This window comes from Hipposideros armiger, unplaced genomic scaffold, assembly GCF_001890085.2.
Source record: "Hipposideros armiger isolate ML-2016 unplaced genomic scaffold, ASM189008v1 scaffold_5, whole genome shotgun sequence".
In the NCBI taxonomy this organism is placed as follows: domain Eukaryota; kingdom Metazoa; phylum Chordata; class Mammalia; order Chiroptera; family Hipposideridae; genus Hipposideros; species Hipposideros armiger.
This window is the reverse complement of record NW_017731355.1, coordinates 8325221-8339782: the sequence shown is the minus strand read 5'-3', so window position 1 is coordinate 8339782 and position 14562 is coordinate 8325221. Positions and strand designations below refer to the sequence as shown.

The 14562-nt window shown below is 36.3% G+C and overlaps 1 protein-coding gene across 7 annotated transcripts in view; it reads right to left on the bottom strand.

The window, feature by feature from the left end:
- Positions 1-14562, bottom strand: part of TXNDC16 (thioredoxin domain containing 16) — an 83711-nt gene that overhangs the window by 42625 nt on the left and 26524 nt on the right. For 5 of the 7 annotated variants that reach the window (XR_002124378.1, XM_019645556.1, XM_019645543.1 and 2 more), the window contains exons 7-11: positions 11824-11945; positions 10985-10993; positions 7250-7340; positions 2473-2623; positions 351-517 (exon numbers count right to left, since the gene is read on the bottom strand). Coding sequence is in view for 6 of the 7 variants with exons in the window: in XM_019645556.1 (XP_019501101.1) it covers positions 351-517; positions 2473-2623; positions 7250-7340; positions 10985-10993; positions 11824-11945 (540 nt within the window). In the remaining variant the exon portion in view is untranslated. The remainder of the gene's footprint in view (positions 1-350; positions 518-2472; positions 2624-7249; positions 7341-10984; positions 10994-11823; positions 11946-14562) is intronic. The other 2 variants (XM_019645565.1, XM_019645590.1) reach the window with 1 other exon arrangement.

Genomic DNA, 14562 nt, shown 5'->3' with positions numbered 1-14562 from the left:
TAAGAATTTTTACACATAAATACAGACCAGATTGTCCAGTCTTTTTTTTTTTTAATTTTTATAAGAGTTTATTTGAGCCAAACTGACTGATGACATATGCCAGGAACAAGATCTCAAATACTCTTCCAGTCTCTATCTTAATCTACATTTTCATTTAGCAAAATTTAAAAGTCTAAATTTTAATCACGTCAATAATTAATGTATAGACTTTAGCTCAGGAATTGGTTCTAACAATATTAGAATCTATCAGAGGCTGGAGTTTATTTATAAATCAGTAGATTATCACATTTAAAAATGAGAAAAACGGTAGTGTTTTGCTAACCATAGTGAATATTTCATGTTTATGATACCTTAACAAGAGTAGAACTCCCGCTTTCCCCAGAAGACGCCAAGCAACCCACTCTGCAGTTCTTCTGTCAGCTTCATATGTAGCTTGTTGACTAACAATAAACACCAGTGGCAATCCGAGTTGGAGATGAACAGTTGAAACTTGCTGAGGATCTTCAGCAACTTCGGTCTTCATTTAGAAAAAGAACAAAATGTCTTTACTGTGTTATAATAATGTCCCAACATTTGGATTTAAACCCTGCTAATCCTTATTAATGAAAAACAAGTCTGTGAAATAAATCCAACATTAACAGAACTGGTCTCATAATTTTCTAAGTTTAATGCTCCCGATGCACCTATATAGCTTAAGCATTATAAAACCAGCAAATTTTATAAGGAGTTAATCATAAAATTACAACCATAAGGGCTAAGCATAGCATAAAGGAAAAACAACAACAACACATGAAACAGTGTAGTACTAATATAGAGATTGATATTTCAAATGAAATAGAACAGGTAGCTAAGGAATACATTCTTTCATATAAGAATTATAGAACAATGAGGAACATCTGAGTTAGGACAACAGCTTGCATACAACATCTAATTTCACTCCCTCCAGAATTCCTAGGAAAACTATAGCGGTAGGATTTTTTTCAAAGAGATAAACATACATATGTGAAGAAATGAAAAGAGAAAAGGCAGCTAAATTTTGGAAGCTAGAGAACAGAATAATAACTACTTCCACAAAGCAAAACTCAAAGCCCTGAGAGGGAAAGTGAAGAAACAATTTAACTCTAGCTGCAGATCCTAAAATTGCTCAGACTATCAGTGCCTGGTATCTCTGGAACTGGGAGAGAAATGATTACGGGGTAGGGTGGGGTGGGGGAATGTCAGGAAGGCTCTAAACAAAGGAGGAATACATAAAAGCTTTGCAGAAGCAGTTAGATCCCTAGATTCCCCAGCTCCGTGAAAGTGGGAAACTGTTCCTCCCTCATACCAGGAGAAATCTGGGGGGACTTCAGTAACAGCTGTTTCCAGAATGCTAACCACTAGATGTCTGTCCTCCAGCAGAAGACTGGAAGGTCCTTTTTGGGGATCTTAAGTAGCCCTGAGGAACCTTGAGTCCACTATTCTGTGCTTCCTGGACTGCCAAGCCTTTCTAGGCTGACACCAAGGTTTAAATCAATACTACCTAAAATGGAAACGTAGTTTTTTAAAAATAATAATTATTTTAATTTCTTCATGTTTTTCATAATCATTTTCAACACTTAAGACAATATTTCCCTAAGAGCCTTGCAATGATGAAGAAATGATTTATCAAAAGTTCCACAATCCCTCAAGTTTGTCATCAGTTTCTATTTCTTCTATTAAATTCAAGTAAGATTAAATATAATATTTCTTACTATATAGTAGCACATGTAATATATGTCCATTAATCCATTCATTCCTCTATTTGCATCTTTATGGGTACAGATGGCTAGTGTGATATCATCTAACAGTTCATTTCTGAGTGATGGGATTAGGTGGCTTTAAAATGTTTTCTTTATACTTTGCTGCACTGTTTGGATTTATATCATACACATGCATCATTTTTATTTAAGAAGGAAGTACTGAGTGAAAGGCCTACTGAGGATCTTACACGTGCTCAGGACAATCCTTCAAACTTTCAGAGAGAAAATTCTGCTGGTCACCATCACCTACTGAGTCTCTATAAAATTCTTCCAAGCTAATATTAATACTGAGGAAAGTGAAGCACCAGAAATAGTATAGTTCCAATATTTACCAACTTTTAAAATAGTGATGAAAATATTCACAAAAGGGGTCTTTTCTTGACTGCGATGTGGTCTTTGTGAACTCAAGTGGACACAGTTCATTATAACGACCACAGAATATTTCCACTAGACAAGGCTTTATTTGGGTTTCAATATAACAATACTTCAAGGCATTAAAATTATCACTTTATGAATAGTCGATCTTCTATTCTACCTTTAATAAGGAACTACTCCTAAATGCCCCTAAATTAAAGACATTTGTCCAAGGAAAGGGGAAAAGATATAGCTCATCTAAGTAAAATGCGGATCTATGAATCAAAATTTAATAAATTTAATGCAAAAGTTATCTAATATATTAAAATCAGACACATACCAGCAGTGGTGCTTCCATTGACTTAATAAATTGATAAATGTTCAGTGTCGTCAGTGGCTGTTCCATTAGTGTTCTTCTACATTGCTGGGTCAAGTCCAAGACTGGTTTACAGTGAAAAAAGTAGAGATGTGCATATTCTACATCCTCTGTGCTGCAAATTAAAAATTAGGGAGAGAAGAGAGAGAGAGAGAGAGAGAGAGAGAGAGAGAGAGAGAGAGAGAGAGAGAGAGAGAGACCCACTTGAAGTTCAATGTGTGATCCTTCTACCAGCTAGAAAGACGACAAATCTCTTTGTCTTAGGTCTCCTTCTTTTGATTTGCTGTTTTAGTAAAAGCCTAAAAGTGTGTAACATTAAAATATAATGGACTGAGGCAAAAAAAAAAAAGAGGACATAGAATATTATAGAAAAATGATCCTTAATATTTTTAATAAACCACACGAGTTATACAAGTAATTTTTTTTCTGAATTCTTCCATATGGTAGCTTCTAAATTAGGTTATAGGCAGGTCTACATAATTTTTTTAAAAATAAAAGACTGTCACCTTGAGTACAATAAGATTATCTTCAAATATAGTTTTTCTAGAGCTATGCTAAATAAAGCTTTGTAACACAAATTTTCTAGGTTTAATTTAAACCCAAGTCTGTTTTGAATAAATTTCAGCCAAAACATGCCTTAAGATAGAAACCATGTGACACTTTGTGGGAGTTGGTGAATTTGTATCTGAAACATTACAAAACTAAGCAAATAAGGCTATAATTTGAGTTTCGGCATTCCCTTCAATATGAGAATTCAAAGATAAACTTACAGCGGGTAAGATTTGCCAAAATTAAAATAGCATTTAAAAATAATCTCCATATGGCATTAGGAGAGTTTGGCAAATACTGAAAATTTTTATTTTTAAAATGTTATTTTAATTCTTGATACATCTTAAACTCAGCTCCAACGTTCACTGATTTCAATTTAAATTATAAAGTAATTTCTAATTGATTCAATGATTAAAGATATGATCACTCAAAGATTTACTTAATACCTACTGTGTGGTAGGTAGGCCCTGTGCTAATAAAATACAAAAGACTAAGATAAATAAAATAATTCCAATCCATGAGGATCTTAAACTAAAGGAGATACAATTAGTAAAACAATTAAAATGTAGTTTATAGGTGCTATACTATACCAAGTGCTATGAGAAAGAAAGAAATATTTCATTCTGCCTCAAGCTGGGAGAAGAAAGAAAGGGTTTAGGAATATCATCTCAGAGATTAAAAACAGTAAGAGAGGGAAAGACTTCTCCAAGTAGATAGGACAAATAGGTGTTTCCAACAAAAGAAACAATATAGCTGAGGCACAAAGTACCTTAACATTTTGAGAGGAACCTGAAACAGTCACATTATAACAGAAAGGAAAGTGTTGAGAGCAGGAGGCCCAGCTGAGGCTGGAACTTGTACCATAAGCTCTGAAATAATAAAATAATGTTGGCAAGTTAATCAGAGATTATCTGGTTATAGATAACAGAAATCAAAAAAGGAGGGTGGGGGAAAAATACTTAACTGGAAGTTTAGAAGAGTATCATACAGAATACAAGGGAATTCACATGACTGGATCAGAGTAAACGTAGAGAACTGAACAGGAAGAGTTCAGAGACCTTCCTTTTGCCATTCACACTTTTCAGCTTCCAACAATCTGGAGAGACAACTCCCTCTGCTTTACTTCTACATGGGCAAAACATTCCTGTGAGCAAGAGAGCCACAACACTGTCTAAGCCAGTTTTCCTATGCCCAATTCTAAGTTCCTGAGAGAGGGGATCTCATTGCTCAAGTAAGGGAATGGCCCTAGGTCAGGGGGCCATCTCTGATTTAATTGACTGTGATATGTATGGGATGAGGGTAACACACTTCTTGGCCTATACACAGATTCTTTAAGAAGGAAATATGGGGAGGTAGCAGAAAGTACTGGTGTCTCTATGGCATGCTACCTCTTTTACTACCTGTCAATATACACCCTTCTTAACTGACATATAATTTCCAACACACTTAGGCCCACCGTTATATAACAATTAATATACAAGTCTCATCCAATGTTATAGCCCCAGCAACTGGAACAGTGCCTAGCACATAGAAGGCAGTCAATAAATATTGGTGAAATAAAAGAATGAACATGGGCCAGCTGAGTGGCTCAGTTTGTTAAGAGCTGGCTTAAGAGTGCAAGCTCTGAACAGCAGGGCCACTGGTTCGATTCCTAATGGGCCAGTAACGCTGTGCCCGAGCTGAGCTGTCGCTGAGCTGCCAACAGGTGGCAGGATGGCTCAGCTGGTGTAACAAGATTGCCTGTTCAATGGTGGGCTATGCCCATGCACAACTAAGATTGAACACAGCACCTTGAGCTTAGAGGCCACGAGCTGCCCATGGGAAGCCAGATGGTGACTGGCACCCTCCACAATTAAGACTGAAGAACAGCAACTTGGCTGGTCCCTTCCCTAATTCCCCAACACTGTTCCCCTCCCCCAATTCCCCAATAAAATCTTAAAAAGTGCATTCACCTCTCCCCCATTAGGAGACAGCCCAAAGTTATAGCCAACTACTTTATCCAGAAGTGATGTGATAGGACTGCTGTATTCTGAATCCACAATCCTTCCCTGTCACATCAGGTCCAGGTATGACTCTTCACCACTCACCATCTTGTTATCCATGAATAAATGAGAATTCAAATATCTCCAATATATCATATACTCAAAAGATTATGAAAAATGGGATAACTACATTTTTTAATTCCCATTTTAAAAATGGAGGGAAGTAAAAACGCTTCCAGAATACTACTGTGTTTAGTCATAGGTTAGAATATGTATATTTTATATTTATATTTTGCTCAACAGGATGTTAAGGTAAATGACAGGACCCAGATATACCCTGCCAATAAATAACCAACCATTGTGTTTTAAGCATGTCACTGTTATTTGCAATCATTCATTACCTGAAAAATAAAGAAGCTGGTAACACAACAGAAAGTACAAACAACTAACCTTCAGAGAAACTGTGAGGCCACAAGAGAATCACCATGGAATGAAGAATAGCAAGGTTCTCCCCATTCCAAGATGGGAAGTTGGGAGTAACAAAGTAGCTGGCCAAAGGACTGCTTATTTTATCTGGGGACTCAGTGACTACTTATAATAAAGCTTTATGGTATTATCAGCATAACTCTCAAATTGTTCAAAACATTAATTCTTATACAAATAGTAAACACGCATCAAAGTTTTATTCAACTCATTAATGAGGGACCCAGCAGAGTGACAGTTCAATAAGAGACTGATGGAAAAGGAATGGCGGTTGTCATACAGAGCAATAAAAACATAACTTCTCTAGGAACTTTGTTTTCTGCCTACCCATTTCCGGCCCCCCCCCCACTCCCAAAAAAGTCATTTCACTTTACCAGCTTTTTATGCACTAACCTCTAAATTTACAGAGTTGTAAAATGTCTGGGATTAAATTAATTGTGTGTGGTACATCAAATAGTCATTATTTTCCGAGAGGTCAGCAAGAGGACTCATTAAAAACTCCTGGATGGTATAAAAAGGTCAACACGATCACCATTTTGCCTTGCTTTAAATTAATTTCCCTGAAGGGCATTTTAAAGCCAATCTTAAATTCTTTAAAATGTACTATTTATTCCTTGTGTCCCTAAGTACGAAAGTGACCCAAAAAACCCAAAAACATTTATCCGTAAAGATATATGTTCATTGCAGCTTTATTTACAGTAGCCAAGACATGGAAACAACCAAAGTGTCCTTCAATGGATGATTGGATAAAGAAGATGTGGTATATATACACAATAGAATACTATTATGCCATAAGAAGAGATGAAATAGTGCCATTTGCGACAACATGGATGGATCTTGAGATTATTATGCTAAGCAAAATAAGTCACACAGAAAAAGTCGAGAACCATATGATTTCACTAATATGTGGGATATAAAACTGAGAACAAAGGAACAAGACAAACAAATGAAGAAACAAAAACTCATAGAAACAGATAACAGTTTAGTGGTTACCAGAGGGTAAGGGGGGGAGAGGGTGGTAGATGAGGGTGAATAGGATCAAATATATGGTGATGGAAGGAGAACTGACTCTGGGTGGTGAGCACACAATGTGATATATAGATGATGTATTACAGAACTGTACATCTGAAACCTATGTAGCTTTACTAACCATTGTCACCTCAATAAACTTCAATAAAAAATAAATAAAAATAATAAAAAGAAGAAAAAACTTTAACCCTAGGCTTCCCAGACAACAGTCAAAAGAAAGCCTCTACCTAAAATTGTAAGCTAGAAAGTAGGCCAAAAACAATAAATAAACACCTAAAATATTCTGTTCAAAAACTGTACTTACATATATTTAAGATTATTATGACAAAGTAACTTACAGAACTCTCAGAAAGAATTTCTGGAGCTTAATTATGAAAGCTATTATTTTATCACCTATCTCATCACTGCAGAAGATCTATTCCTAAAATACCCTTGGCCACTCATAATATCACATCCTATGGCTTATCCATTTATCTTCATTCATCTTAATCTAACATCACTTATGCATATTTAAATTCATTTGCAGATTGTAGTACAGATGACAGTACTGAAGGGGATTTCAGGTTTCATTTATATGTTCACATCTGCTTACGATTCCTCTTAGACAAGTCCACATGTCGAGAGTATAATGGAAATATTGAATAAGTAATGTGAAATAAGTGAACTTAAAATTGTTGACTTATGCCTCTTATACATACCCAATACTTCCCAGAAGGGCAGTTTCTGTGGTTAAGACAAATTGGTATGTGGTCCCATATACAAAAGCAGATTCCATGACTGCCCTGTGCTCTGAAGAAGAGATAAGGGAGTTGGGAGAGAGGAGTTAGTTTGTGCGACTCTACATTAACTTCTATTCTGAATACTGCCTACACCATTTTATGCTCATTATTCTTAAAGAAAAATCTTTTGTAGGGATCCCAGTTAGGAAAATGCAGGCAGCTAAAGAGTTATGAAAAGTCTATTCTGTTCAAGGTAAAAGAATTGAGGGAGTAGAAAATGAGTTATACTTGAGAATATAACATACAAAAAATCTGATACTTTCTTCCTAATAGTAAGGTAAAGAATATGAATCCACCATACAACTTTTGTATGTTATATTATATATATATGATATATGTCTTATATTGTTTCTGGCTTAATTATTTTTTTAACCAAACTTATTGTTCAATACAGTTTAAAGAGATAAATCATTCTACAAGGCATATTAGGAAAAACAAGTTTCTCTACTGTCCACTCCATTTCCAATTTTCAAGGGATAACCACTTTCATTCAACTCTTTTACTGTTTCTTTGGAGGGCATTTACCTCCAACTCTCTACATGATGTTCTTATATCCTTATTTTTTAATTTTGTTAAGTGTTAATGCTATCTATTGACTTCTCACTATGGAAGATGATAAATTAGCTCTTTTCCAAAACCCCATTCCACAAAAGTACACATTTCTATCCCCTCTATTCTTTCCCAATATAGTCCTAATTTTTAGTAGATCCTTAGTCAGTATTTACATTGTAATGACCCAGTAAATACTATTTACAAATGAGCCATACAGTACAAAATGAACACTTGCTTTTTTTAAACTTTTGTCACTATAGTTATACATTTTTTTAATTTTTGTGTAGATTTCTTCCTAATTTATTCCTAAGTTCTTCCACAGTTGTCTAACCCTCTTAATACTTCAAATACATCAGGTATCCTATCAACTCCTTCTTCTTGGAGACATTGCTGTAGACATGTCCAACATGGACTATTACTGCTTGACCTGCTTCACAACTTGCATCCTGAGAACTTACTTCGCCATCATCTTTGGGATCTCTTATTCTCTCTTATGTTGGGTCCTCTGTCCTGTTACCCATATTTTCTTGATTGATTTGCCCCTTTGCTCTCATTCTCTAGCATCTTCCTAGGAGAGTACACACGGAACACACATTTTTGCGACCTCCTACTTCTCTGACAGTGTCTTTATTCTACTTTCATAACTATAGTTGCCTGAGTACTGAATTCAAGGTTCAAGTCATTTCTCTTGAGAATTTAGAAAACATTGCTCCATTTTCTTCAGTTTCTGTGCTATAATTGAGAAGTCCAATGCCAGTGTGATTCTTGATCCTTTAACTGCAAACTCATGTTTTCCTTCTGGAAGATTTTAGAATAATATTTGTTCCTGATATTCTGAAATTTCAAAATGAGATGATTTGGTGTGGCTCTACACTCCTCCACCATGCTGGGACTCATTGGGCCCTGTCCAATTTAGAAGCTCAAATTCTTCACTTCTGGGAAATTTTCTTAAAGTGCTTCTTTGAAGATTCCCTCCTTTTCATGATTTATTTTCCCTTTTCTCCACATTGTCATTTCCTGGCAGTTAGTTATCTTCCTCTCCCCTACCTAACCTTCCAGCACTTAGATTACATATCATCAGATTATTCCACTCACCACTCTGCCTTACTGAAGTCATTCACCACCCCAACCAGTGTCACCTCCCCTCATTACACAAAGATTTTAGCTTCTGTCACACTGCCACTTTCTCCAATACCACTCCTGTCATAATCCTTGGTGATTTCATTATTCCCATAGACCATCCTTTCAAAATCCTATCTTTTTGGTCCTGGGCCTTCTTTATAGATGCCAGTGATCCTTCTTCAACCCTACCTTAACCACTCATTGGTATGGTCCACTGCAGGCCTTGTAATTACCAATTACTGCAAACTCCTCCATAAATTCAATGTCCAGCATCACCCCCCCACCAACCCCCTTCCCACACACACAAACACAACCATCCAACTAGATCACTTTGTCTAGTTCATAATTCTAACCCTCCAGGACCTGCAATCCTACCATTTTTCACTGTCAGTCACCCCCCTCAGATCCTCTCTTCCCTCTTAAGCCAGCTTCAATTCCATGGTCCATCTTTATAATTACTCCCCTGCCCATCTGGCTAAAAACAAAATCCGGGTTAAATCAAATACTCTGCCTATAGAAGTAAACATGGCTAGAGGATAAAGAAAACAAAAACCTGCTAACATCTCTGTACCAATGGTCTCACTTTACACTACTGACATCAACTATTATTGCTGTCTAGGAACCATTCTTTATTTCCAGGCCTCTTAAACAACTACTCATCTCTTCTCTCCTTAAACTGTCTCATGCCTTTATTCCTATTTCATTGAGAAAATATAACCCTTTATAAAAAAATCCACAAATTCCCAGTATTGTATCCACCCACTGACCTAAATTAATGCCCATATCTCTCTCTTTCCTCCTGTTATCACAGATGGACTTTCTGTGTTCCCAGAAAAGAACCACCGCCCCCCTCCCCCCATCTACTCAAAGATGTTGCTCCAGTAATTTTCATCTCTTTTTCATACATAATGCATTTTCCCCTTTCTATTGGATCTTTCTCATCAACATACAAATATGCTTCTTAAAAAATTCTTCACCAACCCATTTTTCTCTTTCCCTTAATAGCAAAACATCTCAAATGAGTCTCTATATTCAGTCTCCAGCTGCTTTCTACCCATTTCCTCTTATACACCTCTCAGGCATTTACCCCTGCCACTCTATAGAAACTGCACTTGTCAACTTCACCAATAACTCCACATTGCTAAGCATAATGGCAGTTCTTATTTTAATTTAATTAGCCTTTCAGCATCATTTGACACAATTCTTCCTATCTCTTCCTTAAAACCCTGTCTTCACTTTGCTTGCAGGATACTCCTACCACACAGGCTATTCCTCCTCTGTCCCCTTTCCTGGTTCCTCCTTACCTCACTGACCTGTAAATGTTGAAGTATCGAATGAGTTCAGTCTTCTCCTTCCCATTCATTTAGCCTCACTCCCTCCAGGATCTCTTCTGATCTCACAGCTTTATCTCACAAATGTATATATCTCTAGTCTGTATCCCTACCATAAAACACAGACTAGTAATATCCAGCTACCTTGCTGATATCTCTAACTTGGATGTCTAGTGGATATTTCACAAGTACGATGTCCAAAAGTGAATTCCAGAGTTTCCTCTGCAAACTGTATTATTTCCAGTCTTCCCTATCTTAGTTACCAGCAATTTCAGCTTTCAAGTAGTTCAGGGCAAAACCCCAGACTCATCCTTGTCTCTATTTCTTTCTCACTCTATATCCAATATGTTAGCAAATTCAGTTAGTTCTACATCCAAAATACTGCTAAAATTAAAATGTATTGCCACCTCTATTGCCTAAACCCTGGCCCATGCCTCCAAGCATCACTCATGCCTGCCTTACTGCAATAACTTCCTAATTTTCTCCCTTATTCCACCATTGCTCCTTCCAGTCTATTCCAAACAGAGAAGTCAGGTTGATCCTGTTAATAAAAGCCAGGGAATTCTGGTTCCATTATGGCAGTGTAAGCCCTCTATAGCTCATCTCTCTCACTGCTTATAATTACAAACTCTGGACAAAATACAATAACCTGAGGTTCCTGAAAAGTAAACAAAAACAGGTTGATTATGGAGTTATTATTTTACAAGTGTATTAAGTTCAGTGGCATGCAATGTAGCTATCAAGCTTTATGTTTATAAAAATTGGTATTTCCAATAAATGATGTTCTTTCATAGAGCATATACAATTTTTAAAATGTCTTTAACAATATTTTATATTAGCATGGCCAACTTATAACCATTAACAAGTAAAAGTTGTGAAAGCATAATTATAGTTTATTCATAAAGTGTTTACAGACTTCTTTACGACAAAATTAGATATCAACATTCAAGGTGATGCTGTCAAAGTCAGATTTTTGAAAAATGAATACAAATGTCATAAACAGCAAATACCAAAATATTTAAAAAGAAAGTCACTGAGTCAACAACATTTACTACATACTATAAACTACTAAACCATGTATCATGAGGAAATAAAAACTGTTATAGCTAACACTTACAGAGCACTACTATACGCCAGAAACCATTTTAATTACTCAACTCACTTGGTCCTCACAGTAACATTAAGAGGTAGGCACAATTATTTTCACCATCTTAGTGACTGCGAAACAGGCTAAGAAAGTTGTCCAAGGTCATACTATAAGTAACTGAAGGAGCAGGGAGTCAATCTAACCCAGGCAGAGTCAATAGCTCCAGAGTTCTTGTTCAACCTCTATACTATGCTGCCCGTTTAAAAACAAAACATAATAGTAAAGATGCTTTAAATTTATTTTAAAATATTAAGTGAACAAAATACACTCTTTTGTTTTTCAACGTACTCACACAAACACAAATACAAAAATGCACAGCAGAGATTAAAGTTAATAAATACCTGGTGTTCCAATGGCTCTGACATACGCAAATGCAATGTTTGCTTTTCCTTTCAGAGCGTTTTCTATATTCTGAAGGCCTTCCAGGGTGGTAACATATTTGACTTCATTAAAAAGAAGAGCACTAAAATAAACAGAGATGTAATTAGTAGGGAAAAATCTGATATAAAGTTAGTTATTTAATATATTTTTGTTGAGTAAACAACCTAATAAAAAAATTTAGTAAGAACCTAAGCATTTTAATGCTAAATTAAAATAACTCTCTAAATCATTAGTCTGTCCCTAAGAACATCATCCAGGGATAGTTTTGAGAAATGGTGCCTGTTCTCCATCACAACCACCTCAATATAAACTGTAGTTGCCAACATCCTAGTCTAGCCAAATAATCCCTTACAGATCTCTCAGCTTGAACACATGAGCCCTTCGCACATCTGAACTGTAGGCCTCTTACATTTGCCTGTAAGTCCCTGCATGACCTAAACCTTGCCTACTTCTCCAACTTCATTTTGTTTTACCATTCCTCATGTCTACCACACTTGAGGCACACCTCAGGGCCTTTGCACATACAATTCTTTTTGCTGAAAGCTATTCCTTCTCATACATCTGGTCTCAGAGAAGTCTTCCCTGTTGGTCCTAGGAGTATGTAAGTAGATAAGTAGATCTGTAGCATTTTCCTCTTTCATTTTATACTATTTGATTCCTTCATAGTACTTATCACAATTTATAAATGCTTACATATTTACTTGTCTATCCCTGCCTCTCTCATTAAACTGCTACTTTCGTGTGAGGCAGGGACCTTGCATATTTTTATGACTATATCCATAATGACTTAGAACAGAGCCTGTACACTGTAAGTAATCAATACATAGTTGTTGAATGAGTAAAAGAAAAAGTAGGGTAGGAATTATTTATTCCCATTATTCCTATGAAGAAATGCAAGTTAAAAACACCGAAAAGCTTACTTAACTCAAAAACACATTTATTGAATCAAGGAGCCAGGAAGAGAACAACCACAAAACCAGTCTTTTTACTTCCAGTTCAGTGATCTTTCAACTTGACTGTAATTCTTCCAAATCATCTTTTCAATGTGTAAATCAGGCTAAAGGATCAAATTTCTTTACCCAAAAGAATCTTTATTTTCTACTTCTATATAAATTCTCTATTTCTGACAACTCATTTCACTGTGTGTGTGTGTGTGTGTGTGTGTGTGTGTGTGTGTGTGTGTGTGTTGGGCAAACTTTAAGGATTCTTGAATGTTGTTTCAAGTCCACATGCTTAAATAAACAAAGGTTCACTCAATTATCTCCAACAAGTCAGTCAAGCATGGTTTCCTCTTATGGAAAACCAGGCTCTTCCCTCTAATACCACAGTTCTTAAAACTATGGTCTCAAGATATCTTTATGGCCTTAAAAATGATTGAGCTCCTCAAAAAGCTTTTGTTTATGTAGGTTACATCTACCAATACTTTCCAAAATACAAATTAAAACAGCATTTTAAAATATGTATTCTTTTTAAAATAATAAACGCCATAGTATGTTAATATAAACAACTTTTTATTAAAAAAACAAAACAAAAAAAACCCTAAATTTTCCAGAAGAAAAACTTAGCGAAGAGTGGCAAATTGTTTTACATTTTTGCAAATCTCCTTAATATTGGACTAAATAAAAGACAGCTGGATTCTCATATCTGCTTCTGCATTCAATCTGTTGTGACATCACATATCACATCACGTACGTAGTCTCTGGAAACTGCACTCATGAGAGAATGAAAGTGAAAAAGGCAAATAATGTCTTAGTATTATTACAAAAGTATTGTGATTTCATGGACACCCTGGAACCGCTGACCTAAATTACACTGGCTTAAATATTGACTTATTTATTACGGATTTCTTCAACTTTTTAAAAAGAAATGTAAAACTTGATCTTCTACAATCCCAGGGCTCTTGTTTTATTTTTTAAAAGAAATATGTACACAGCAACACTCACTATGTGCTATGTATTTTCACTTAAATCCTCAACGATAATCTTTGAATAATCTTTATTCAAAACACACATATATTCATACACTTAACAGTCTGAGGGATTAAGTAACCCGCTCCACGTCATACTGGTAGAGCTGAGATTCAAATCCAGGCTTTCTGACACTAAGGCCAGGACTTTTAAACTCCATTATTACTGACCACTCTTGTAAATGGGAAACCAGGTAGAAAGGGAGGTAGCTAATAAAAGGTAAGGGAGTCTCAGTAGCAATGTGGGCTATTGGTTGCTTATACATGTTGGCTCATAAGTCCAGAATTACCTTGAGTTGGGTAAACAGGTGGGAGGTGCCATCTAGTAAACTTAATTGGACTTCCATGTAAATTCTAGCCTTAGAAATTACCTCCACCTATTTACCTAATAAGATTCTAGCAGCTCGAATCTATGTACTTCGAAAATCAAATCTGGAAGAAGGAATTTCCCTAACCTTTTTTTCTCAAATAAAGACTGGCGAATATAAATTTAAAAAGCCAACATCGGGCCGGCCAAGTGGCGCGATGGTTAAAAACTGGCTTGGGACGCCAGAGGGCCCCGGTTCGGATCCCACATATAAGGGCCAGTGACACTGCCCTCTACAGCTAAGATGCTGAACAACAGCTCAACCTGGAGCTGGGCTGCTGTGAGTCGCCAGCGACGGCATAGGCTGCAGCCCCTGTGGCAGTGGGTTGCCATGGGCTACCGTATGTAGCCAGAAGCCAGCGTGAG